Source organism: Haliotis asinina, chromosome 12 (assembly GCF_037392515.1).
Source record: "Haliotis asinina isolate JCU_RB_2024 chromosome 12, JCU_Hal_asi_v2, whole genome shotgun sequence".
Classification (NCBI taxonomy): Eukaryota; Metazoa; Mollusca; class Gastropoda; order Lepetellida; family Haliotidae; genus Haliotis; species Haliotis asinina.
The window spans coordinates 27,874,409-27,900,912 of NC_090291.1; the positions used below are offsets into that span (position 1 = coordinate 27,874,409).

Sequence of the window (26,504 nt, forward strand, 5' to 3'; positions counted from 1 at the left end):
GTTTATAGAGACGCAGACATGCCACACAGAGAAATCATTACATAAACTAAAACGACACACGAACAAGGGAAGTTTAATCATGCAGAGATGAAAATACGTAGGCTTTGTTACCTGTAATTAATACTTACTTATGTTCCTGAAATCTCTTCGTCATAGCCTAGCGTGTATTTCTTATTAAATATCACGGTATATACGATGGAGCTGCTCTTTACGTGCGAGGTTCGGAACCAAGTGAAGTACGACACAATAGGTTCAGTATATACCTGTATATGTACACATTAACTTCGTTTTATCAGCCGACCAATATGGCGTATTAAGTGGTATTATGCTGATAATGTTTTAAATACTGCACAGACACGGAGGAGAGATGAAGATCAGGAAGAAACGTGCGAAAGGTAAGAGGTAACGGTACTGATGTTATACCCGATCCACAAAGCATTCGTAACGTTACGACCTGTCGTAACTCTATAGTTTATCATAGACTCGCGAATGTCGTAGCCCTACTGGTGAACTGAAACTTCACATAAACTCTAAAGTCATTTACGCGGTGGATCTTAGATCACGAGCTGATTTTAGATCTGTACAGTACAGAGGTGCTCCTCCTACCAAATCAGCCATGTTTCATAAGACATCTGGATGCTCCTTGTACTGATGGAGTATTCATAGTCGCAAGTCGTGACGAACTCAAATCAAGGTCGTGTCGAGCACAGACGGGTGACTGTTGGCCAGGGGTTGGATGGGAGTGTGTCACCTTTATGGAGACGATCATTCTTTTTCAACTACAGCTGCTGAAGAAGATATTTTAAATTTAAAGTGTAATTCAATATTTATTTGAAACAAATCAGTGACTATCAAATATTAATCGGTGTAATTTCGCAAGGTTTTTTCTTGTTTTTTGTTTTGTTTTAGTTTTTGTTTTTTTGTTGTTGTTTGTTTTTTGTTTTGTTTTGGTTTGGTTTTTTTGTTTGTTTGGTTTTGGTTTTTTTGTTGTTGTTTTTTATTAATACAATCTATTCTTTCAGTAAAATCCCCGTCACCAATCCGAATCGACACTGCTGAGCTGTCACTAGTTGAGCAAAGTCTTCTTGAATTCAGATAGTTGAGGTGATCATCCCCAGTCAGCTTTTGGCTTATTCCAGACAGCTGGGCAGATTATGAACCATCTGTGGTTGCCCCCAGTCACTCCAGACAGTAATGAACAATAGATCTCCGTGTGACTGATGCCTCAGATTTTAAATGGTGACCGTCAGTCACCTTCCAGTTTATTTCAGAGTATTTGTCAATATCCGCTGGGAGAGATGTAGAAACAAGGCTCTACAATTTCCATAAACATACTAAGTATAGAAACGTTATGAATATAATCAAGTGAAGAGTTCGTTATCCAGGGAAAGATTCCTGCGCCTAAACCTTACGTAGTCTATTTGCAACCAGCTTTTGTTATTCAAAACAGTCCTAACTTTCCATAGTATTTCATTTAAATCAGCTTGTAACTCTCGAGAATACCAATGAATATGAAAAAACTTGTGACACACAAGTGATCATAAGTGATAATTACATTCCAAACAATCAGAAGCTCGTGGCAGCTGGCTAGGGGATACAACGAAGTGCAAACCTTGCTCCCAATCATTACGTGGCGTAATATTCTTGGATAAGCAAAGTCATTTCACTTCCTAAAAATCAAAGTGTGTGTTGAGGCTTTGTGTTTTCACACGTGTATGAAGAAATATTGTAGTTCCTCCGCCATGTCCTCTGTCTATCTGCATTGAGACACTGAATGTTACTTGGTAAACGATCGCAGCCACAAATACACATATCCATGCTGTTGCTCCACATACAGAAACATCCCCGCTCTCAATCTAGCACGGGAAATGGTAAACCAGCAATTCTAGGCCTGACAATGTCGTTTCAGCGGTCGCGAAGTCTTTTTGTAGAAACCTCGCAAAAGGAACAGAGAACACAAACTCAACTTCATCGGTATTGGGAACCGGCTTGAAACCATCTGGTATAAAACCGACTACTGGGAATACGGAATAATATTGTTGGTAGAAGGTTGGGCCCAAGCAGCTGACCAACTACTTCTGACGGGAGAAGTCCTATTTCTTCCTCAGCTTCTCGCAGCGCTGTTGCAACGTCATCAACATCGTCTTCGTTTTTCCTCTCGCACGTACGAGCACGCTGCTCAAGCGGAGATGAGCATGCACTGAGTCAGGGGTGGTTTGAGAGGCCCGGATGTCGTACCTTTCCAAACGTGCTCTTACTTGACTAACAGTCGGTGAACTCAACGTGTAACTCGCCATCTACTTCCAGCAGCATCAGAGCAATCCTGCAATATGTTAAAAACACATTAGATCGCCCAACTGCTATCTCGGTATTTATAAACTGTAACAGACAATGACTGTTATCGGTTCAAATACACAATCTTTATCAACATGTCAATATGACTATCTAAATAATGCAGCTGATAAAGATGACGAATGAGTCACCCATCGACATATTCCATACTGGAGCCTCACAACACATTGACTTCCTATTGTAATAAACTCACGGTTGAAAGACATCGCTTTTTAATATCATAAATAACTTTGTCAAGTACTTAGAACATGTATATTCTGCTCCTGTTAGCGTTGTTTCATGAAACTGGTAACCAAAATCACTATTGTACCATCTTGTTCTATGGGTCATATGGCCTTTATACAAATACAAATAAACCCTTCTGCTTTTTAAGATGTCACAAAATATCAAACTCAGATTTTGGAAATGAAACAATCATATTTGGAATGTTAACGGTTTTACAACATTCTGAAAGAAAAGTGTGAACAGCAGTGTATAACGGAATCAAAGACAGCTGACTGTTCGGTATTTGAGCACCATCTGTTTCACCATAACCGACTCGAAAGTGAAGACATACATTTTAATACAGCCAGTATCTTGTGTGACCAGCCCTGGCTTGCATGTCAGCACAAACACGACGTCCATCGAATACCGTCAGTCCTCTGAACACATGTATCAGGATTCCCCGCCACTCTTCATGTAGCGCTAACGCCCTCTATTCTGTACGGATTGCTGTCATTTGCTGATTTGTTGTCCAAGGTGACCCCACATGTGTTCAATCGAGGACAAGTCGGGAGATCCAGCTGGCCAAGGTAGCGTCGTCACATTCTGGGCATTAAGGACGTCCATTCTGATGCGTGCCCAAACAGTACGTGGGTGATTCTGGATGAACGACACTCCAACTGGTCTTAACAATTCATTGGTGTACTGTGCAGCTGATAGATTACCGTGAATCACAAAAAGATCATTCTTCATTTCGCCACAAATCCCTCTCCAGACCATCACTCTTCCTCCGCTATAGTGGTTGTCACTTGTACGAAGCAACGTCGTGTACGTTCTCTCCATATGCGGTATACGCGTTGTCTACCGTCAGGTTTAAACACTTGGAAATGCCTCCCGTCGGTAAAGGGCACTCTGGACCAGTTTCTAGCTTGCCATAGCTCAACAGGTCTCGCCCATCTCAGTCTATGACGACGATGCTCAGGCATCAACTTCACAGCCTTCAGCGGTCGATACGCACTGGTGGCGTATGCGTCTGACAACGGTCCTTCTGTTGACTGGATGGCCAAGAGCAGTTCAGGCTGATGACGTAACAGTTAAAAGAAGCGGTTCCTCAAGTGAAGCAGTCGTAAACAACGGTCCCCCTCGGGGTCGTGACTCTTGAATTGTTACACCCATATCTTGAAATGTTAGAAACCATTATGTTATCATTGGTAGGACAAGTTGACATCTATAAAGAAGGTGGAACAATGCAAAGATGATGATGGATGATTACAAAGATCTGAGCTGACGATCCCCGGTCACCTTTTGGCTTATTCCAGACAGTTTGGCAGATCACGGAAGCATTTTCGTACGGCTTAGTCCAGAGTCTTGATGACCCTCAGTCACTTTCTGGCTAAATTCCAGACGGATGGGCAGATTATGAACCATCGTCGTATGGATAAGTCCAGAGATCTGAGCGACCCTTTGTCAACATCTGACTTATTGCAGATGGATGGGTAGATCACTAACCATCTTCGTATGACTGATTCAGAGATCCGACCACATGACCATTATTCACCTTCTGGCAGCTGGGCAGATCTAGAACCATACTTGCATGGCTGATTTCGGCGATCCGAGGTGACGACCCTCAGTCACCGTCTGGCATATTCCAGATAGTTGGGTAGATCATGAACCATCTCCGTATGCTGATTCCAGAGATCTGAGCTCATGACCCTCAGTCACGTTCTGGCTTTTTCCAGAGAGATGGGCAGATCATGAACCATCTTCGTATGGCTGATTAAAGAGATCAGAGCGGGGGGCCCCTAGTCACCTGGCTATTGCAGACATATGAACAACGATCAGCAACCTGGATCGTCTTAGACAATCGTCTTAATTGTCTGGCACAGGTCGTTACTTAAAGTCGCCCTTTAAAGCTTCAGTGGTGCTTCATCAAACATCAAACATTATCTGACTGTCCACCTGCATATCAGTCCACCCACAACGTGTAACATTCATGAAACAGTGTCGACGCGATATGTAAACCAACTTCGAATAAACATGTAGAAAAAGCTCTGCATGAAAACATGCTGCAGTGCACACACACATACGCATATATTTATTTCAGAAACAACCACATTTCTCAATACCCATATATATACAGAAAGAAGTGTTGAAACAAGGCTCTACAATTTTCATAAACACACTAATGAAAGAAACGTTAAAAATACAATGATTATCAAATGAGTTAATTGTCCAGGGAAGGATACCTTCGACCAAACCTTACATAGTCAATTCGCAACTAGCTTCACTTGTTCAAAACGGTTAAGGAATACATATTGCAAACCTTGCTCCTGACCATAATTTGGCGAAATATTCCTGGATGCCCAGTCATTTCACTTCTTAAAATTCAAAGTTTGTGTTGAGACTTTGTGTTTTCACTCATATATACGAAGAAATCTTCTAAATACTTCGCTAGGTCACTGCTCGAGGCACTGTTGTTGTAAAGGGGGATACTTAATGTTTCCTGGTAAACAATAGCAGCCAGCAATACACATATCCATGCTGTTCCCCCCCATACGGAAATCTCCCCCCTCTCAGTCTCGCACGGAAAATGCCAAATAAACATCTTTCGGCCTAACAGCGCCGTTTCAGTGGTCGCGAAGTCTTTCTGTAGAAACCTCGCTAAAGGAACAGAGAACACAAACTCAACTTCATCGGTGTTTGGAACCGGCTTGAAACCATCTGGTATAAAGCCGACTACTGGGAATGCGGAATAATTTGGTCTGAAGAAGGTTGGGCCCAGGCAGCTGACCACCTCTACTTGCGAAGGGGGAAGTCCTATTTCTTCCTCAGCTTCTCGCAGCGCTGTTGCAACGTCATCAACATCGTCTTCGTTTTTTCTCCCGCCCGGAAATGCTACAGTCGAGGCATGATGACGTAATGAGGCTGAACGAAGCGTCAGTAATACATGTAGGGTGTCGTTCCGGAAAAACAAAGGTACGAGCACGCTACTCCGACAAAGATGAGCATGCACTGAGTCCGGGATGGTTTGAGAGGCCCGGATGTCGTACTTTTCCAAACGTGCTCTTATTTGCTCGACAGTCGGTGAACTCCAAGTGTAACTCGCCATCATCGACTCTAGCGGCATCAGAGGGATCCTGCAGTAATATCAACATGTTAGGGTGGATATCTCATCATACATAAACAGTAACAGACAATGACTGGTGTCGGTACAGACACACGGTCTTTATCAATATGTCAACATAACTATCTACTAGCAGCGACTGATAAAGATGAGGATGTCATCTATCGACATCATGCATGCAACACCTTGACTTCGTGTGCACATATTATTATACAATACAATACAACTAGATATTTGTATAGCGCCGATATCCAGTTAGTTCAACTGCTCAAGGGCGCTTTTTCCAGTCGATCACTGGATGTCCATAACAACGACTCGTCGTATCTGCAATCTCAACTCCCTGGGGACCATACATCTCTTGCAGCCTTAACAGGCGCACCGAGTTAATGTGGCTTTGCCATCCTTACGAGGTACCCATTCACAGCTGGGTGGACTGGAACACATAGTCACAGTACTTTGTCCATCTTTACTGAACGTTGCTCTGCCCGCAACTAGGTGTTTGTACGTATTCGTGTGGCCACCATCTGGTCATCTACCAACGGATTCGTGGGTTCTTTTAAGTGCACAGGGTTGTGTACTGCACACTAGGGATTTGTGACAACACTGAAAGAGTCTACACACAAAGTTGACTCTAAGGTTTTTACACCCGGTCACAGGTGGGCTCGATCCCGGCACCTCCAGGCTCGCTGGATTAGTAGCCTGGCGCCTTAGACAACTCGCCCAACGCAATTCGCTAGATAGAGATTCGACAGATCTAATGAAATAAATCGGATGAACACCCCCGGCTATTGTGTACATGACAGGCACATTCTGTTTGTTTCCAAATGAGTACGATAAATTTGAAAATAACTCAAAATTAGGAGCAGTCTCTTAAATATATACGGCAATGAATCTTTTAGTGGTTATTTTCATACCCATCACTTGAAATGTTATTGTGTGTTCAAGTATACATCTTCAGACAAACCGGTACTGGGATTGACATTCGTCTCATGAACATAGTTTTCTGAAGCTGACTCGCTCGTCACCTTTATCGTCGGAATTGCTTGAGCCATCGATGATGTTACAACTGTAGGTGGGACTGTGGCTTACTGAAGTCTTCCATATGACCATAATTTAAAATTTACTCTCGTAACACTGCCACGTCTTCACTGTTACCCGACGAAGGGAGTCATCCACTTTCAGTTCCGCAACGTGGACAGTCCAAATGATCTCAATTAGACTCAGGTCGAAACTGTATGATCCAAGCTTGATTATTTACAGTTCGCCGGAATATAGCTGGAACATTGGTAGGTGCAGCGTAAAACTAAACTCACATACTCATTACTTATCTGTGTCTATACCCGAATGCGTGCAAAGGTTGCCATAATATTTTGTAACAAATGAATCATGTTCAGTTTCAGGTTATTTTTAATAGTCTAGTATCCATTGCCATGTAGCGTATTCACTTTTAATATGCTATGCCCGGTTTTGAGTTGCATTGCAATTGATCGTTCTCATTTCGAGACAAACCGACGGCGGGTCTTGTCTGTCCCTGTAAGCACTACTTTCGCTCATTATGTTTTATCAGACATGTATCAGTGCTATCTTCCTTAACTCCAGAACAACTTCCTTAGCAATCTGATAAAACACAGAACAGACTGGCCGCTTTAAGCTTTGAGGTCATAACAAGTGAGGGACTTTGCCATGTGGGTAGAAGGTAAGAACCCGTTCTCAGTCGTCAGATCATCTAGTATGTGATACCTATAACTCATTTTATTTAATGGGTTGTTCGAAGTAAACAACATAAGTGAACTGTTTTGACTATCATTCCTTGCCAGTTTGTGTGGTGACCCCCCGGATTGGAGTGCGAAAGTAAATCAATCAAAGAAATATCCTTTCTCATTTTCCTCGACACACTGGACTGAATCTCATTTGGAAAGAGTGATATCAGAACAAATGAGTCACCCACCGACGGCCTTTAAACAGCATTGATCAAATTTTATGAATAGCAACGTTTTTTTTCATATTTCTTTCAGTAACAGAGGTTGTTATCCATAACGTTTGTGCAATAGTGTACGAGCCAAGTCTAAACTGCCATAATCGAATACGGGCTTGACAACCGATGAATACAGACATACGGCATCGGTCCCTTAATCCTGAACCCTGATTCTTGTTCAGTCCGGTCTTCTGACAAGCACTGAGGCGGGCGGATTCAGAGAGTGAGACGCCGTAAGTCTCCATATACCTGGCCTAATTGTCCCACCATAAAATGTCAGACTAACATACACATATCCTTACCAGTTCATTAGGCACATCTGACCCGAGTGAATATCTGGGTTAGAAATAATCTTTAGTAACCCATGCTTGTCGTGAGAGGTGGCTAACGGATCCAGGTGGACAGGTATTCTGACCTGGTTGACAAATTGTGTAGATCGATGCTCATGCTGTTGATCGCTGGATTGTGTGGTCCAGACTGGATTATTTTCAAAATGCTGCCATATAGCAGGAATATTTCTGAGTGCGTTAAACTACAATCAACAGTCACTGGGCATACCTAAAACTGATGCATCTGTCACTAACCTTACTCATCTAATTGACTTCACTTTGCATGTGTTTGTGACGGATGAAGGAGGTCACAGGTCAAGCTCATCTTCCACTTCCGTTTACAACTGTCATCACAGCTGATTCAGAGAAACTCCAACATTGGGAACATTGGTGGGGAGCCGGGGGGGTCCGCAATCAAAGTCACACATCACATTAATTGTGTCGACAATACCTTGTGCGAATCCTGTTCACCCGTGAGCGTTGTAGCCGTGCGTTGGTTTCACTAATGTGATACACAGAAAGACATTAGTCTTTCATATGGTGTAATGTACATGAGCGGTAGTTAATCCATGACTCGGGAGCTCACTACGTGAACTGCACGTTTTTCACTGACGTAACACGTGTAGGTCTAGGTTACTTGGCGACCTTTGACACACTTTGTCCCGTTCAAATAACGGTGAAGTTCTGCCACACGATTGTCACTCGATAAGATATGAGTATCAACTGCTGAATAATTAGATAACACGGTGCAATGCCAGATTAGTCCTTATAATTATCACATCGGCTCGGCATATTATGTCATAAGCCGGTTGTATGTTCGGGTGAGCGGAGGGGGGATGGGGTGTAGTATAGACAGGGAAGGTTGGGAAAGGCTAAAATCCCTATCCACGTTTCAAACTAGCACTTGACAGAAGTCTCAAAAACTTATTATTCTGAGTATCTGTTAATATCAACTGCCATGCTGGTTCCCCCGATGACGTACGATGTAAGAAAAAGTCTGGACTCGATCCTACGTAGACCAGGAAGTTGTTCTTCCAGGTTACCACCATGAAAACAACTGATCGTATTGCGAAACGGTAGTCATTCACGACTCAAGGTCGCCAATATGCTGTCAATGTTTACATGAAACATCACCCATACGCCGTGCGACAAAAACGTGTCATTCATTTCGGTGTCCTGTCATTTGTACTCTATTTCTCAGTGAAATATATGTGAATTTAACGTGCATCGGAGATAAAACTTGTTTGAAGCCCCATGCACTAAGCAGCTTTCTAAATATATGACGGTTGTCTGAAACGAATTGAGCCAGGACCAGATAATCCAGTGACTGACATCATGAGCATTGATCTGGGTTATAGTGACATGTATCAACCATGTGCGCGAGTCTGACAACCCGATTCCGTTCGTCACTTCTAACGACGAGCATATAAAGTTTGCTTGGCACGAGTTATATATAACTGTACGAACATATGTTTACTTCAAGGACTGTTGACATGTTAATTTCAGTTCGGGGGATGGGGGTGGGGTGGGGGAATCAGTCATGGTCCACGTATCGATTTACACAGTCCTCGTTATTTATGCATGTCCAGATCACAATTATGTGAAATGGTTCGGCGTTTATACTTTGCTGTTTGAAAAGGTATAGCGTTGATTTAGAAACGTATGTGTAATTCAGATTCACCAACGATGAATAACATTTTCGTTCTAACAAATTAAAGGAACAGGATAAAATATCACTGCATAACAATTCGGAAAGATTGCGAATTATCTACTTAAATGTTCAGCGTAAAGCTCCCCCAACTTAACTGTGCTTCCATATACAGAGACAGTTCCACAGAATGTCGCTATAAATAAAGAGTGACGTCATGGTTACATTATTAGTGCCAACTGAGTATCCACCAGTAGGATATAGGGTATAACAACACGGGAATATTTCAACCAATGAAAATGCTGGTTACTTGTAGTTAGGTCGCTGTGTTCGTGATAGCGTATTCAGAAACGACTTGACGAACAACAGCTCACATGACCCTCCGCAATAGGGAAAAGGATTTTCAATTGGACAATTAAAATTTGGAAAGACAGTATTGGATTTAATCATCCTGGATTAAAGGAATGTTAGTGGAACGTTTACAACAATAGGAAATTGTACAAATGCAAAATAAGAACCCTTTTCTCCCAAAACAAGGTACGTGAAAATATTCAACATGGCGGCTGCTCATGAATTAGACTCTACGGTACGGCCTCGACCTACTGACTGACTTTTACCGAAGCAGACGATTTTGTCTTCTGTCTTTCAAATAACATTGTCATCGGTATTGTGTGATTTGAGTAAATAAGAAAGGGACATTAGATACGGAAATGCCAGTAAGTAAGTAGCTGAATTTTACTGCACGATGGAGTCACTGTCTGCGAGTGCGATTGGTAGATCTCGCCACATCCACTTAACGATGTCTGGTGCCTGTAAATGTAGTACACTGATACATGGAGGCATGACAGCTCTGATTAGTAACAGAAGTGTTCTTTGCTTTAGTAATGTGACATGTTTTATGCTGTTTCATTGACAGTTAATCATACAGAATGCTCGTATATCTTACCGATATGTGGCCCTTTCGGGAGGTGCGACGGGTCACAGGTCAAGGCTGTCATAGTGCTTCGTCTATTAATAGAAACACGTAAACAAGAGACAGTGAACGATCTTTTCTTGACCAAAATCTGACAGTGTGTTCGAAGAATTTAAACGTAGCATTTATTTTTTATTTAAAAATATACTACTGCAATCATGTGAGACAGTTTTAATTTTTTGTGAAGATAAGGTGTGTAATGTGTAACTAGATCTCTCGTACACACCTTGTCACTGTATAGATGTAATTTACTTTTAAGTTCCAGTGACATACACGGTAGTCCTGATTTACAGGTTGAATAATGCATCAGTCTCACAGATCGTTGATGAATATACATCTCTAATATAAGCACATTCACCAGAGGAAAAATAATGTAATTATTTTAATTTGTTTATGCTTGTTTTTCAAAAAAAAACAGTTTGTAAAAGCATATTACTTTTGATGCGAAAGAAATGAAGTTTGATTCAGAAATGAGTATCTTATATGATAGGACATGAGTGGTACTTAGAAATTCATGGGTATCCGAACCTTTTATGCATATGTAATGAATATAGTTAGTTGTTTACATTTCAGTGACATTAAATTTTAACTCACTCACCCACTGTTTCCATTTCATGTTGTCTGGCAGGGTTGTTTCAAATAGGGCCGATGCAATCAGAAGCAACTGATGAATGTGGTGGTCATACTGATTGATTTGGTTTAGTCCATTGATTTTGAATGTTGTTCTGAACAACAGTCACTGGATTCTGTTTGTGATTGCTATATTTAGCGTGATGTTTTCAGTGAGTTTACTTTTACATGACACTCAGCAGTATTGCAGCTATATGGCAGCCGTCTGTAAATAATCTAGTTTGGACCACATGGATCTACAGCCTGACCATTGATCTATCCAAATGCGATGACATGCAAGCCAAGTCAGCAAGCCTGATCACCCAGTCATGTTAGTCAGTCACGACAAGCGTGGATTACTGAAGATGAATTTTTCACATCCTGTAGATCATGGTAATTGGTGTGTGAATAGTAGAGTCGTATGACCTGTGTTTGTCTTGATAAGTCATTGAATTGATTGATTGTCTTGGTTGTTTACCTCTCAATATGTACGTGAATTGCAAACATAGATTCTCATGTTGTTAATCAACTGATTGTTGGATTCTGATCTGATATTTTACCACCATCCCATAGGTAGAGCATTGCTGAGTGCAGCTTTAAACAAATTATAATGTGCAACTTAAATAGGCATACCACAGGACATGCCATTAGGCTGTGTTGACTGCACAGAATTTGAATAGCAGTACATGTATTGTTTCACAGCTTGTATGTGGCCTACCACTGAATTATGAATGTTGAAATTACTTTGTTATGTGAAATAGTTGAAATTTTGATATTTGCCCTACACAAGACCAATATGACTCCATGGTGACCTACCCCCAGCCTAATAACCTTCTGAACAAGAAACAACATCTGTCTTTTCTGCAAGTCATGATTAGTGTTACAGGTTCCTGTGAAGTGTCACCAGCTGTGATACTGCTGGAATATTGCTAAAAGTGGCATAAAAGTATACTCATTCACTCTTGTGTTGAGGTTTGATTGGTTAAATGTTGATCAGTTTTCATGCAGTTCCTGCTGCTCTTCACAACTACATGATCATAGATTACTAATTGTCATGTGCACATGTACTGTCTTGTCATCATAAAATACACTCGTTTGGGGCATTTTTATGGAGTCTACTACAGGGCTTGTCAGACTATTGACTTGCAAGTAATTTTATTCCTTGTTTTACATATCTGCCATTCAATTTTTGTTTCAATTTTTGTAATTTTATTTCTTGTTTTACATGTCTGCCATTCAATTCTTTTTCAATTTTGCTAATTTTATTCCTTGTTTTACGTATATGCCATGTAATTTTTTTCAGTTTTTGTAATTTCACTTCTTATTTTATGTATCCACTGTTCAAATTTTTATCAAGAATAAGGCTAAAAAAACATTTGTCCCATATACAGCCTGACTCTGACCTGTACAATTAGAGCTGTAGTATAGGTATAAGGCCAGGTTACTTCAGAACTTTATACAGATTATGTTTTGGAAATGATCAGACTTTATAGAAGGAAACCCAAATTGTACTTTGTGTATTGCATAATCAGGTGTAAACATGCATCATTCATATCCATCTGCACATCCCTTAAATATAACAGTTACTTGGAATTAATGGTCAGGGGAACTTAGGAGAGTTATGTCCTTTCAGACAATAAGGATCTGCTGATCATTTATTGGTGTTGTGCTAGGATATTGGATTTACAAAAGCTTTCTTCCTGTACTCCTAAAATTGACATTTAAGATTATTGCACCTTTCGTAATGTGTATAGTTGACATCTTTGGATGCAGTTGAAATCCTGTTTTAAGTTACTTTAATCCCTGGTGGAGTACTTAAACCTATCTAATATAAAATGTGATGACTTCATTTAACAGCGCTTGTCTTTAGCTCTTCCTTATTTCAATCATGTTGAGCAATTATCCCTCCTTTGATATTAAGTCAGACATGAAGGGATGGTAGATTAAATTGAATGTCAGAATTTTGTGTTACCTTTTGTTAAATATGTGAAATTCCTTGGAAACTTGGTTTTATTCGACTTCATAAGTAATTTCAATCTAGTAGCAGCCATTCCTGACAAAACTTTATCTGTTTTGTCCACACCCAAATGTATGAGACAGGTGACGTTCATGTCCTACTTTGTGTGGACAGATATTCGTGTAATGATGGCACAACTAGTCTGTGAACATGTATGCTGGAGAAATAAGATAATGGCGCTCTTTACCAGCCTAGGTAACTGGGACCAGGTGTTCGCCATGGCTGTCACATTCTTCCAGTGAGGGTATCTCATCAGCTGATCATGATGCCCTACATCCAGACTAAGATAAGACTTGTCATGACAGCTGACCCCAGCTTCATGAATGGTGACCTCCACACAACTGGTTAAAACATGCTCTCTGCTCCCAGCAGAAAATGGGTACCTGGTGGGATAAGTAATGTGTCTATAACCTTCTATTGCCTAACAGGCAGCTTAGATTATCTGGGGTAATGATATGGCAGCTTTGAATGTTAGCGCTATGAGCATTCACCTTGTGAGTGGAGTTTGGTGCAATATAAATGCACATATCATTATTATTATGTTTAACAATAATGCTATGTAGTTTCACAGTGCAGGTGTTTGGTAGGTAATCAAACTGATAATTGTTCATGGTCTGTTAGTATACTTAGGTATACTTTCAAAACACAGATCCGTTAAAACGACACTTGTTACAGTCGGTTGCATTCATAATTAGTAGACTGCACCCTTGATTAAGGAAAATATTATCACCCATGTAAAGAGTTTTGACAATGTAACAAGTGATCATTTATTTCATCAATATTTATTTAATCAATAATATTTTCACGATGTAAAAAAATATTCATCTTGGCGATCTGATAAGAACATTATTTTACGAGAAACATGGCATACATATTTTAGAGATTCATAAATCCTGTATTACGTGATGACTTGACCTGGGATGCTTATGTTGGAAACTACATTACCAAATATAGTTACCAGCATTATACTGATTGTGTAAATGATGAACTGTCATGTGCTAAAACAATTGAAGAAATTGTATCTGCAACAGACAACGCTGAACTGAATGAGTCATCAGGACACGACAGTATTACAACAAAATTTTTAAAGAAAATTAAGGATATGATTGCACCCTATCCTACGTGGACTGCTGCTACTATAATACCTATATGAAGTAATAATGAACCTGATAACTATGGGCTGTGTGTAAATTATTTACATGTATCATTAACCAGATAATTAATACCTTTGTCGAGAATGAAGGTGTAATTGGTGAATACCAAGGGGATGGTTAGAAAACATTCAGCAGTGATAACGTATTCATTCTTCAATTTGTTGTTCAAACTCGAAGGAAATGCATATTCTCCTGTGCTTTTGTGTATTTCCAGAAAGCGTTCGAGGTGGTTAACTGGAATAGATTACTTTATCATTTTGGAAATGGTATTCATGGAAATATATTTCATGTTTTTCAACATTTATGTTACAACGTGAAGTTGGAGAAGGGAAAAAAACGATTAATTTTAATTGTTCCAGTGGTGTTAGACAAGGATGTTGTCTCAGTCCTTTGTTGTTCTCCATATTCATCAAAGTGGGGACCGGGCCATTCATTATGTAAGGGTGACCATCCTGGCTGAATTAATTACTGAGCTACTTTTATCTGCATTTTTGAAGGTCTGTGTTAAGGGAGAAAAACCCAATTACATGAAGTGCTGACTAAATAATAGGAATCTATTATTTCAATGTAGTATACTTTTATACCACATGCAAAATTAAATGATATCAGATAGCATGAAAATGTCACTCAGACTATGTAGCAGAGGTCACTAGATAACTGAAGTGATCAGGAAGTGTGAAGTTGGGTTTATCGTCATGCTTAAGAATATTTCACTGAAATGACTTGCATGCATGTGTATGTGTGACGGCTTGTACCAGCCCAGACTTCAGCTGTTTTCTCAGCGCTAGTTCACTGAGTCACCACGCCACAGTTAAGCATGAATACCCTACTCAGACACATTATACTGACTTCATGCCGACTAGTCCCAGTCATACCCATTAATGCCAAGCATCGGGCAGGGACCATCAAGTAACACGCTAACCACTACTCCACAGAGGAGGTTTGAAGACATGACACCAGATATGAGAATGATACACATGCACTTGTAGTACTGCCATCAAAACAGCAGTTTAGTTATTGTCATAAATTTATTTTGTCATAAATTCCAGAATCATAAACATATACATGAGTCTTTGTTAACAGAATGATAATAGCCATTGTTTTCTCATGAGATGTATATTTCAGCCTGAGTTGTATTTATATGGTGGTTGGTAGTGATGCTGTGTGTGTGACTCAGATAGCAGGTCAACATGTATCATGTTATACATGTATGGCTGTGAGGACTCCATACTGATTGTGTGACTGTGGTCAGTATCATTTTTCTTTCACATGAGCAAGTCTTTTCTTGTTTGTGAAATATCACATGAATATGGGAATGTTTCTAATTATATATGTTTCGACTGAATATGTGATGACTGGCTAGCATAATGTTTTCATTTCCAGAATGACAATGACACCTATATCAAACAGTGAAATGCTTAATCAGTTCCTGGAGGACCAAGTGCAGAATGGAAGCATCAACCAAAGTGACAACAACCCCCTGCCCACAAACCTACCATCACCCATACAACCAGGTATGTTGTTTATGTTGTGTATGTTGTATCCCAAGTCCTAGTATCAGGGAAGTACAATACAGATTACCACAAGCTAAAACCCTAGTGATATGGTGTTGTCAGTGTCACGCTTGACCTGAGTACAGGGAACGTAGGATACATAGTACCCGAGCACTTGCGAGTACAAGGAAGATAGGGTACGTAGTACCCCACCACATGACCCCAGTGCAGTGAAGGTAGTATACGTTGTACCCCATCACATGACCTGAGTACAGAGAAAATAAGATGGGTAGTACCAACATATGAAATAAGTCCCAAATCCGGCCAGACATCAGGACTGGTTACTTCAAAATGTTGCCCGCCCAAAATGGAATTTACCAGACCAGACAATCCAAAGAATATTATTTGAACTTGTTTTCTAAAGTTATGACCGTACAATCTGGCTGGCTAGTTGTAACATTAGACCATCCATCAGAAATCAAGCTCATCTTGGGCGTTCACAGGGCACCTTATTTCATATACTGATAAAACCCCAAAACTGGGAAAGTGGGCTGTATACATCCATGAACTATGTAATGTCGTGTGCACTGATGTTATGTTTGTTGTTTTTGTTTTTACAGCTGCCCCTCAGACTCTCCTCGAGCAGGACCTCATCACAAATCTACTTCAGCAGTCTAACGGTGACCAGCTGCCCCAGTCACTCGACACCCAAGTCCTCAACGCACTGCCCACAAACTGTGCAGGTACAGTGATGATACTATGAACCCAGTAGTAGCCACACTTGTTGCATACATGTTGTATTCTTGTTTGCAGATAGTTTATTTTTTTAAATAATTGTTAATCCTGAGACCCATGAAGATCCAGGTTGTTGTAAGAGGCAACTAACAGGATAGGTTTCTCAGGCTTGCTGATTTGGTTGACACATGTCATCACATCCCAGTTGCGTAGACCAATGCTCATGATTTTGATCACGGGATTGTCTGAGTCGGACTAGATTATTTGCAGACCCCACCATATAGCTAGAATATTGCTGAGTGTGCCAACAGACTAACAAAAGTTTAGCATGATTCTTTCTTCACATTTTTTTTGCTAGTTTCCACTTCAAATGAATTATTGCATATATATATCTTTATATTCACTCTCTACACCTGTTGTAGAAAGTTCTGTTGATTAATAATGTACATGCATTCTTCTCTGTTGAAAATTTTGCTTTATCTGCAGGAAATTATGTATAAGGCTGTAGTTATCAGGTGTGCTGTATTTGACAAGTTCTTGAAGTTAACTTTATGTTAAACTAACAGAATCTGTTACGTTATTTTAAGGTTTACAAGGAGGAAGTCAGCTGTTCAGTAACCTGTTGAAGCCTCCAGATGGTAGTGCTTCACCCAGTAACACACCCATACAGTCAGTCAGTGAGTACCACATTCAGTCCATTAGTTGCTGAAATCCCCGGACGGTGGGGTAGCCTAGTGGTTACACCTGTTGCTTGTCACACCGAAGACCTGGTTCAATTCGCCACATAGATATAATGTGTGAAGCCTATTTCCAGTGTCCTCTGCCATGGTATTGCTGGAATATTGGTAAAAGAGGCGTAAAACTAAACTCACACTATCACTACTGAAGACCCCTGAGGTTACTTACTACTCCACACAGTAAAACCTATGCAGTGAGTCCACTTCATGCTGAAGTAAAATTTAAGATATTAGATGTAACATGTTACTACTGTGCAGCATTTTGTGTCATCCTCATCCATGCGTGACCATGTGTTTCAGATCTCTCTGACCGGAGTATAACTGAAGTGCTGCAGCAGATGTTGTCCTCCAGTCAGCCCAAGATGCCCCAGGAGACAGCCCAGGCAGAAACTGTACCAATGATAGCCACCACCTATTCTTGTACCAATACAAGCAATTCAGGCTTGGTAAATAATGGGTTTTCTACAGAAACTGTCACCATGGTGACAACAAACAGCATCACATCTGGAACTTTTACGGCCAATCCACCAACATCTGTGCCAATGACAAATACATGTATGGTTAATGTTCTTTCTGGGCATGATAACTTGATTCCGGTGAAAACTGAGCCTAGTCCAACAGGATGCCAGGTTGCCTGTGATTTTCCTGTGAAAACTTGTAAGGCTTCTCTTTCATCAGCAACTGAACCTGTGAACCAGAGTCAGCAGACGGCTATTACTACCGGAATTGGTAACAATGTGTCTTCAAACAACATGAAAGTGGTTACCAGTAAGTGAATGTGTTTGAATTCATGTTCTACCTCAAATGTATTCCATCTCATTGTCATTCAAGAAGGTGTTGATTCATTTTTATCCCCCCGGCATGTAATGTCTGTCCGTTCGTCCATCCATAATCATTTTGTTTCCGGAGCATAACTCAGAAACCATTCGATATTTTTAGACCAAACTTGATAGATATAATGATCTCAACCTATAGTTGTGCCTTTTGCTATTTACAGAGTTTTGGCATTTTTAGTTTTTTTTGTTTTTCCGTGGAACATTTTGGTGTTAGTCTAATGGTGGGGTGGGCTTCGTTTCTGAAGCAGAACTAAAAAACCATGCAATATTTTTCTGCAGAACTTGGTGCCTTTTGCTGTTTAGAGGTTTTTGTGATTTATCATTTTCTCGGTTTCCATGGAAACGTTTCGGACTTAGTCTCAAAATGGAGGGATGGGCTTTGTTTCCAGAGCAGAACTCAAAAAACGTTCAATATTTTTCTGCAAAGCTTGGTAGATGTGGGTGGCAGAGCCCAAAGTGGTGCCTTTTGGTATTTACAGGTTTTTGTGATTTATTATTTTCTCGGTTCCTCTTGAAATGTTTCGGACTTTGTCTCAAAATGGAGGGATGAGCTTCGCTTCCAGAGCACAACTCAAAAACTTCTAAATGTCTTTCTGCAAAACTTGGCAGATATGTAGGGGAGACCCTAAAGTTGTGCCTTTTCTTATTTACATACTTGATTTATGATTTTCTTGGTTTCCATGGAAACGTTTCGGACTTCGTCTCAAAATGGAGGGATGGGCTTTGTTGCCGGAGCAGACCTTAAAATCCGTTCTTTGTTTTTCCTCAAAACTTGGTAGATATACCAATCAAAAGCTAAAATGGTGCCTTTTGCTACTTACAGGTTTTGGCATTTTTATTTTTCCTGGTTTCCATTGAAACAATTCTGACTTAGTCTCAAAATGGAGGTATGGGCTTCATTTCCAGAGGACAACTCGAAAACCATTTGTTATCTTTCAACAGATCTTGGCAGATATATGAGACAGATCTTGAAGTGGTGCCCTTTGCTGTTTACAGATATATGGCATTTATATTTTTCATGACCTCCTTGGAAACGATTCAAACTTAATCTAAGAAAACATCAAGTAACTCTCAGATGATTTGTCCAAATATGTGGGGGCCGGGTGATGTGTTATCTTCTGATGATTCTTTTGTGCATTTGCTGTAAATCAAGATGGCGGCAGTATGTGTTTTTACAACAATTCAACATCCCAATCTCAGGCTATTTGTTCAATTATATCAGTAAATATAACAGAAGAAATTAGCATTGTGAGATAGCAATAACTTGCTAATCAGTTTTAGATTCTGAGATAGGAGGACTGAAACTTTTATTGTCTTCTTCCTAGGTCCGATGTCAGGGCAACACCCACGTATGGACCTTCCTGCTGACCTGGCGAACGTGAAACTACAAATGTTCTCACCTGTCTCCTCCTTGGCATCAGGTAATATAGGTCCACAATCTGTCCTTGAGTCCATCACAAACAGACAAACCAATACGGAGGCACCGGCATCAGATCCACCTGCCTCCTTCAACCAGAGTCCTTTTACAACCAACACCAACCTAGTCACAACTAACACCACTAACTTTCTTAATGTGGAGATCCCAGACCAGCAACAAGCTGCTGTGTCAAGTGAGATTCGGGAGATTCTGATGATGGACACAAGTAAACAAGATATACCACACCAAGTGAATCCTGGCCGCAGTGAACATTCAATGTTGAGGCAAATGTTGACTAATAATGAAGTTGACAACAGTAGTCTGAGCCCAAGCCCTGTGTCAAGCCCTGAAGAAAATGTCCCAGAATCGGCTTCTTCAATATCTTCTCCCAATAGTGTTTTCCACGACCCTACAAGTCAGCTGACACTCATCAACAGGTCAGCAGAACTGCATCTCCAAGACGACGATGCTGCCAATGACTTGTGGAGTGCGGTGACTTTCAAGCAGGACCCTGTTGAAGCAGATGTCCCCAACAAGGTCCAGAAGTCCACTCACAACTCTGATGCGCACACGAATCTACAGTCTGAGATATCCGTTGAGAAGTTGTTTGATGCAGGAGGGGCAGAATCCACGATGAACTTTAAGTTTACTAAGTTTGGGCAGGAAAACCAAGCTTTGTTTACTTTCGGTTCGAACAATCAGACTGTTAGCTCGAGTCCTGCAGACCCCAGGTACTATAGGATTGGACATTGTTCAGGCATTTGTTAGTGTAGAGTTATGTAGTGTAGGGACTGCAATGGCACCACCTCAGGTTGTATTAACTTAGTAGTAGTGTTATAAAGCTATTGAATATATTCATTTGTTCTGTTATTGTGTTGTTAGCTGATGTAGTGAATGGGTTAGCAAGTAACAGATAGATATAGGTTTGTGACTAATTCAATATGTAAATTGATGTTCTCAACTATATGGAAGACCGATGTGATTGTTTGGTTTGGTTATTTCTGACAGCATCTTTGCCTCATATAAGTCTGATAGAGTACAAAAATTAAGTGATGTTACAGATGGCTGGTTCCTCATCACTATCCTTTTGCTCCTCTTTTGTCTCAGTAGGCCTGCTCAGCACCTCCCCCCTGCTGCAGAAACTGGGTCCCTCAAGTCCATGGCCCCGCCCATACAGAGACCTCGCAAGGTGAAGGACACAGGGTTGGGGGCTCAATTCCCCGCTCGTACCCAACAGTATGAACTGCGGATTGTATCGCAGCCAGAGGAGCAGCACCGAGCACGTTACTTGACAGAGGGCAGTCGTGGGGCCGTCAAGGATCGTTCCCAACAGGCGCATCCTGTTATAAAGGTTTGGTTTATGGGTTATGATGGCAACTTTGGCATGGATTTGTTCAGATTTGTGGCCAAAGGGTATTCAGGGTGTTTGCAAGACAGAATCATAGTGATCATTACCAAATGTTTGATAACAACTTTAATGTTGACAAAGACAAATGCCAGTGATACAACATTATTGTAAAAGAAGTAATATGTTTATGAGGTCTTAGTGATTTGTCCTTGGTCTTTTACATAAATCTTGAACTTTGACTTTTCAGCTTATTGGCCACAACGAGACCGTGTGTCTACAGGTGTTTGTAGGTAATGAGACTGGACGAGTGAAGCCCCATGGCTTCTACCAGGCCTGCAAAGTGTGTGGCAAGAACTCCACCCCGTCCAAGGAGAAGGAAATAGATGGCACTGTCGTCATAGAGACGGAAATGACACCAGCTAGTGAAATGACAGTCAGGTAATAAGTTTGTTTTGTGTTCAATAAGAAGACTTTTTGGGTATATCAGGGAATAGACATATAAATCTAGATACACCTTTGCACACTTGTGCTGTTTGTAATAAGTGACTGTGCTAGAGCCAGTTGTCATGCTCAGTGACGTGTTGACTGAGGGGCATTTCTACCCCATTGAAGTGGGGTGATATTCATAGTATCAACCACTGGTTTGTTGGACCCAGCCTTATGTAACATCAACCACTGGTTTGTTGGACCCAGCCTTATGTAATATCAACCACTGGTTTGTTGGACCCAGCCTTATGTAACATCAACCACTGGTTTGTTGGACCCAGCCTTATGTAACAGTTGAACATTATTCAATACAGTGTGCCAAATAGTTCCAAATTTCCGTGCCAGTTGGGCTAGCTGTGTCTTTAAGTTACTAGCCCACAAAATTTACACACAATTTTAATGTAGAAGCGACAAGGGATTACAAAAATATATGAGGATTAGATCTTGTCATGATACAGGTTTCAGCGTAAACCTGCAAATGTGATGAATATTTTTATCAGATTATTGCATGATTTAAAAGGGTATTATAACTTAACAAGTCATGAATATTGATACACTTACAATACGACCCCATGAAAATTCCCTAGCCTTTCGGGCCATTGACTGTGGCGATTTACTGGCCATTAACTATTTCGCACACTTATACAATATATAGCTGATAAGCCTTTTTACCAAAACAAAAACACATTATCAGGCATAGTTAAACTGAAAGTAACTTCCTCATGTTGTGAATAGTTGTAATGGATATCTACAAATCCAACTCTCTTCTCTTAAGTGTTGATTGTGTTGGCATCCTTAAACTGCGTAATGCTGATGTGGAGAAGAGAATTGGGGTTGCCAAAGCTCGAGCAAAGAAGAAAAACAGTACAAGAGCACGGCTGATATTCAGAGTTACCTTCCAAAAACCTGATGGCAACTTCCAGACGCTGCAAGTGGCTTCATCGCCCATCATCTGCAGTAAGTACTTACTTGACTGTTCACTACTGTGAACACAAAGGTTGGAATTGTTCTACAGTAACCCATGCTTGTCGAAAGAGGCAACTAACAGGATCGTGACTTTATTGACACTGACATATTCTGTTGATCTGTGATGTGATCATTTTAGCAGCCAGGTGTTGCACCAACTGAGTATAAATTTGGAACCAACTGCATGTGGATTACTTACACTTTCAAGGGACTAGAGTGAGAGTAAATAAAGCATATGCCATAATCAGCAGCTAATGCAATGTGTTGTTTGTGTGTTCAGCACAATTTTGGACAGTCTTAGTCCTAGTGAGCTTCAAGTGATTACCCTTCCTGAACTGGTGAACATCTAAACCTTTTATCACTTTGATCTTTATTCCAACACTAAGCTCAGGTGCTGTTGTGCTGAGCTGAGTAAATACTTCTAGTTCAGCTTAGTCACTCTGCAAGTCTTCGAGTCAGATTGTTTAGATCAGTCTCCTTTTACATTGATGCTGTCTGAGATATCTATGAGAGTTATGTGAGAAGCTTTGATGAGTCTTCATGTTCTATATGAGATGTTCATGTGAATGATGTTTGATCTACATGTGAGAGTTCTGTGTGAAGCTTTGCTGAATGTTCATGTTCTATATGAGATATTCATGTGAATGATATATGATCTACATATGATAGTTCTGTGTGAAGCTTTGCTTAATGTTCATGTTCTATATGAGATGTTCATGTGAATGATATTTGTTCAGCTCAGCCAGTGGGTCAGCCAGAAATCAGCCGGATGAGTCTGGAAGAGGCACCTGCAACTGGTGGGCAGGACCTGTTCATCATCGGGAAGAACTTCCTGAAGGGCACCCAGGTAAAGTTCCAGGAGATCTCGGTTGAGAATGGCAAGACGCTGTGGGAGAAGGAGGCTGACATTGACCAGGAATATTTCCAGCAGGTAGGCACAGGAAAAACAGATTATGTGTCACTATGTTACATGGTCCTTGTTGACAAGAACGTATTAGGAGCATCTTGCATAATAATTGCACTGTTTTGACACAATACAGCTGAAGGCTGTTACCTGTGAATCAAACCATAGAACATGCATGTGATGCAGCTGAACAGCATGATGCAAGTGTTTCTGTGACGTTTCGTCATATCCATGGGTCATGGATGTGGTAGAATCTTTTAAGAACATGGGTGGATTTTCGGTCTATGTCCCCCACGGTCATTACACGTCATAACAGGACAGATGGTCAGGCACAGTGAGTTTATTGTAACCTGTGAGGATCTGTATTAAAATTTGTCTTCAGTAACCCATGTTTGTTGTAAGATGTGACAAATGGGATCATGTAGTCATGCTTTGCTGACCTTGTTGACAAGCTGCATCGTATCCCTTGACCAATGCTCATGATGTTGATTATTATAGGATATTTAGGATATTGATATAGCGCACATAGTAGCAACTAGTGCTCGCTGACGGCGCAGACAAATATTTCCCACGATCATTGAATGTCAATATCAACGGCCCATCATATTATCAGTCTCAACTCCCTTGGGAGTATGCAACACTTGCTGCTTCTAGGTGCACCAGGTATTTTTGTGTAGCTGTCGCGTCCTATCGAGGTACCCATTGACAGCTCGGTGGACTAGAACACAGTCACAGTATTTTTCCAAGTTCACTGCACGTTGCTGTACCTGCAACTAGGTGTTTGCACATATTGTCACCATCTGGTCATATACCAACCTATTCGTAGGTTCTCTTAAGGGCACAGGGTGCTATATTGTACACTAGGGGTTGTGGCAACACAGAAATAGTTACACACAAAGTTGACTCCAAGGTTTTCATGCCCGGTCACAGGTGGGTTCGATCCCGACACCTCAGACCTCGCTGGATCGCCAGCCTGGCATATTAGCCAGTTCGCCGACCATGCCACCGGTGATCACTGGACTTGATTAATTACTGACCACAGTCTTGTAGCTGAAATAATGCAGAGTGTGACATTAACAAAACCATGTTTCTAATAAACCTTAGTCGTGGTTTTGATCTCATCAACATGCTCTTACTTTTACTCCAAAATCTACTTGCAGACACATTTAATCTGCAAGATTCCTGAGTATCAAGAGAAGAGCATCTCGAAACCCATCCTAGTGCAGATCGTCATCCACTGTCGAGGGAAGATCAGCGACCCCCAGGAGTTCTATTACAACCCAGGTAAGTACAGCAGTTACCTCCCCTTGTTCTTCCCAGCCCCCACTGGCCATAACCTCCTTCATACTGTGAGCGGCTTGTTGTCTTACCTTTTAAAATAGATCTAAAACATATCTATCTATCCACAGTAAATCTAAATGTAGTGCTGATCATCCATCCACTCAGCTCTATTCACCATTCAACAATGAGCATATGTGATAACTTGCATATGTATACTATCCTAGCTATGTGACAACCTTACCCCACTGACTTTTCAATGAATTGATTTTCAAATGGTAATTTGTAAATTATGGGGTTTGAAATTGGAATGAATTCATGTTGGTATCTATGTGCTGTGAAATTCCCCCTTCTATATCTGTGTGTGGGGTAGGATCGGTTGTCAACACTTCCACTGCTACCCGAATTACAGGCGTTGTCCATAGCAACAAGCTCCTTTTGCCATACAAGCACTTGATGCCAAGATGAATCCATTCCGAGACAGCTTCTTTTAGACACATCTATGCCCTTACAGTATTAATGAGGGATGCTTGCCATCACAGCATTACAGTATACAAGCATGAGCTTTTGCCCTATGGCGCTGAATACCGCCATTCTTTGGCTCTAAAGTAATCCTTCTGCAATGTTTTCCTGCATAAGGACAACAGTTTGGCATCGGAATTGGTAAGATTATGCGTGTGTCGGCAAGGTCAGTCAGTCCCAGCTCAGGCTCAGGCAGGTTCTACGTCATCGAGATATAAGCTGACCAGAAGTAGGGTGCATCCATCGCGGGGTAGGTCCTCAGCATGTGTTGTGGATGTTGAACACTGTATGCTTGGGTGTGGTTTCACTGGTTCCGAACTTAATCAGATCTTGAAACAAGTTGACCGCACGGCAGTTTGAAATAGGAAGGCGAAAAGTGCTTCATAAGCCCTTGTAACTACTTTGATTTGTGAATGTATCTTATCTCATGATATCGGTTGTGTAGTCTGCTTGAGCCTTAGCTGTTCCTGTTTACCCAGACAAAATTAAACTGGCATCCATTGCTTAAGCAATTCATGTGCTCATGTTATACAATGTTAACCTGAAATGTTAGATTTCAGCCTGTTAATTCTAGCTGCTGAGTATCTCCCTTGCCGTTAACATGAAAAACATTTTTCTGGTACTTTTCCCCGCAGATCTGAACTAGGGAATTGTTCAGGAAAAAGGAGCATGTTTTGGTCATAAGGTTCACAAATTAATCAATTTCCCGAGCAGTTCCTTGGTTTCAGTACTGACAAAAAATTGAAACAAATGGAAAATTAAAACCCTTAAAATCTTTTGTGGACATAATCTTTTTTTCCAAATAAACTTTGACAGATTCATATGTACAACAGTAACTGACTTTGTTTCATTCGGCACATTTGCCAGCTGGATAATGGTAAAGAAAAAGGGAGAGACTTGGCAGTCTAGGTTGCTGAGCTCTTGGATGCCTTGATCTGATCTTATTAAAAGATCGATAATTGGACGTTGATGTTAGCATCATTGGAGAGATGGGAGTCTCATGCTACGGAGGTACTGTAAGAACAGATTTTGTTGTTTATTCTTTATTTGAAGCGTGAGACATGTGGGTGGGCAGGGGACTTTAGGAGTTCGGCTTCCTCCTCAAAAAACAATCTTCCTGGTCTCACCCATTGAAAGTAATTTCTTAACCCTAGAATATCTCTGATTGTTACTGTTGTGGAGCAGCTGTAAGTCAGTATTTTCAAAAGGAAAGGTCGCTTTTTCGGTTTTGAAAAGCAAAGTGATCTGTGGAAAATCTTGTCAGTCAAATGTACGGAAGCAGTGGTCATTATGGAGAGTGGTACCAGTCCTGATGTTTCCTAGCCAACATTGAAGCAGCTCAACTTTCCTCCTGAGGGCATGAGAAGGGGACACACCTATACACATGCATGACAGATTGT

At 40.9% G+C, this 26,504-nt stretch overlaps 2 protein-coding genes and 1 pseudogene across 5 annotated transcripts in view; 1 reads left to right on the forward strand and 2 right to left on the reverse strand.

Moving 5' to 3' along the window:
• Nucleotides 1–1,225: 1,225 nt before the first annotated feature.
• LOC137258442 (uncharacterized) lies at nt 1,226–4,949 on the reverse strand (annotated as a pseudogene).
• LOC137258441 (uncharacterized) lies at nt 4,606–10,614 on the reverse strand. Its single transcript, XM_067796125.1, has 2 exons — nt 10,576–10,614; nt 4,606–5,690 (listed from the first exon to the last, which is right to left on the reverse strand). Exon 2 carries the CDS (start codon nt 5,678–5,680, stop codon nt 4,940–4,942), a length of 741 nt encoding a protein of 246 aa, XP_067652226.1. The 5' UTR covers nt 5,681–5,690; nt 10,576–10,614; the 3' UTR covers nt 4,606–4,939.
• Nucleotides 9,956–26,504, forward strand: part of LOC137258439 (nuclear factor of activated T-cells, cytoplasmic 3-like) — a 30,325-nt gene continuing 13,776 nt past the window's right edge. Inside the window, exons 1-11 of one of the 4 annotated variants that reach the window (XM_067796117.1) lie at nt 9,956–10,166; nt 15,766–15,896; nt 16,496–16,618; nt 17,198–17,287; nt 17,648–18,115; nt 19,509–20,331; nt 20,708–20,951; nt 21,196–21,386; nt 22,210–22,391; nt 23,138–23,331; nt 24,465–24,588. In XM_067796117.1, coding sequence (XP_067652218.1) covers nt 15,767–15,896; nt 16,496–16,618; nt 17,198–17,287; nt 17,648–18,115; nt 19,509–20,331; nt 20,708–20,951; nt 21,196–21,386; nt 22,210–22,391; nt 23,138–23,331; nt 24,465–24,588 — 2,569 coding nt within the window. In that variant the 5' untranslated portion in view covers nt 9,956–10,166; nt 15,766. Of the gene's footprint in view, nt 10,167–10,192; nt 10,216–15,554; nt 15,630–15,765; nt 15,897–16,495; nt 16,619–17,197; nt 17,288–17,647; nt 18,116–19,508; nt 20,332–20,707; nt 20,952–21,195; nt 21,387–22,209; nt 22,392–23,137; nt 23,332–24,464; nt 24,589–26,504 lie in introns of those variants that run through there. The other 3 variants (XM_067796120.1, XM_067796119.1, XM_067796118.1) reach the window with 3 other exon arrangements.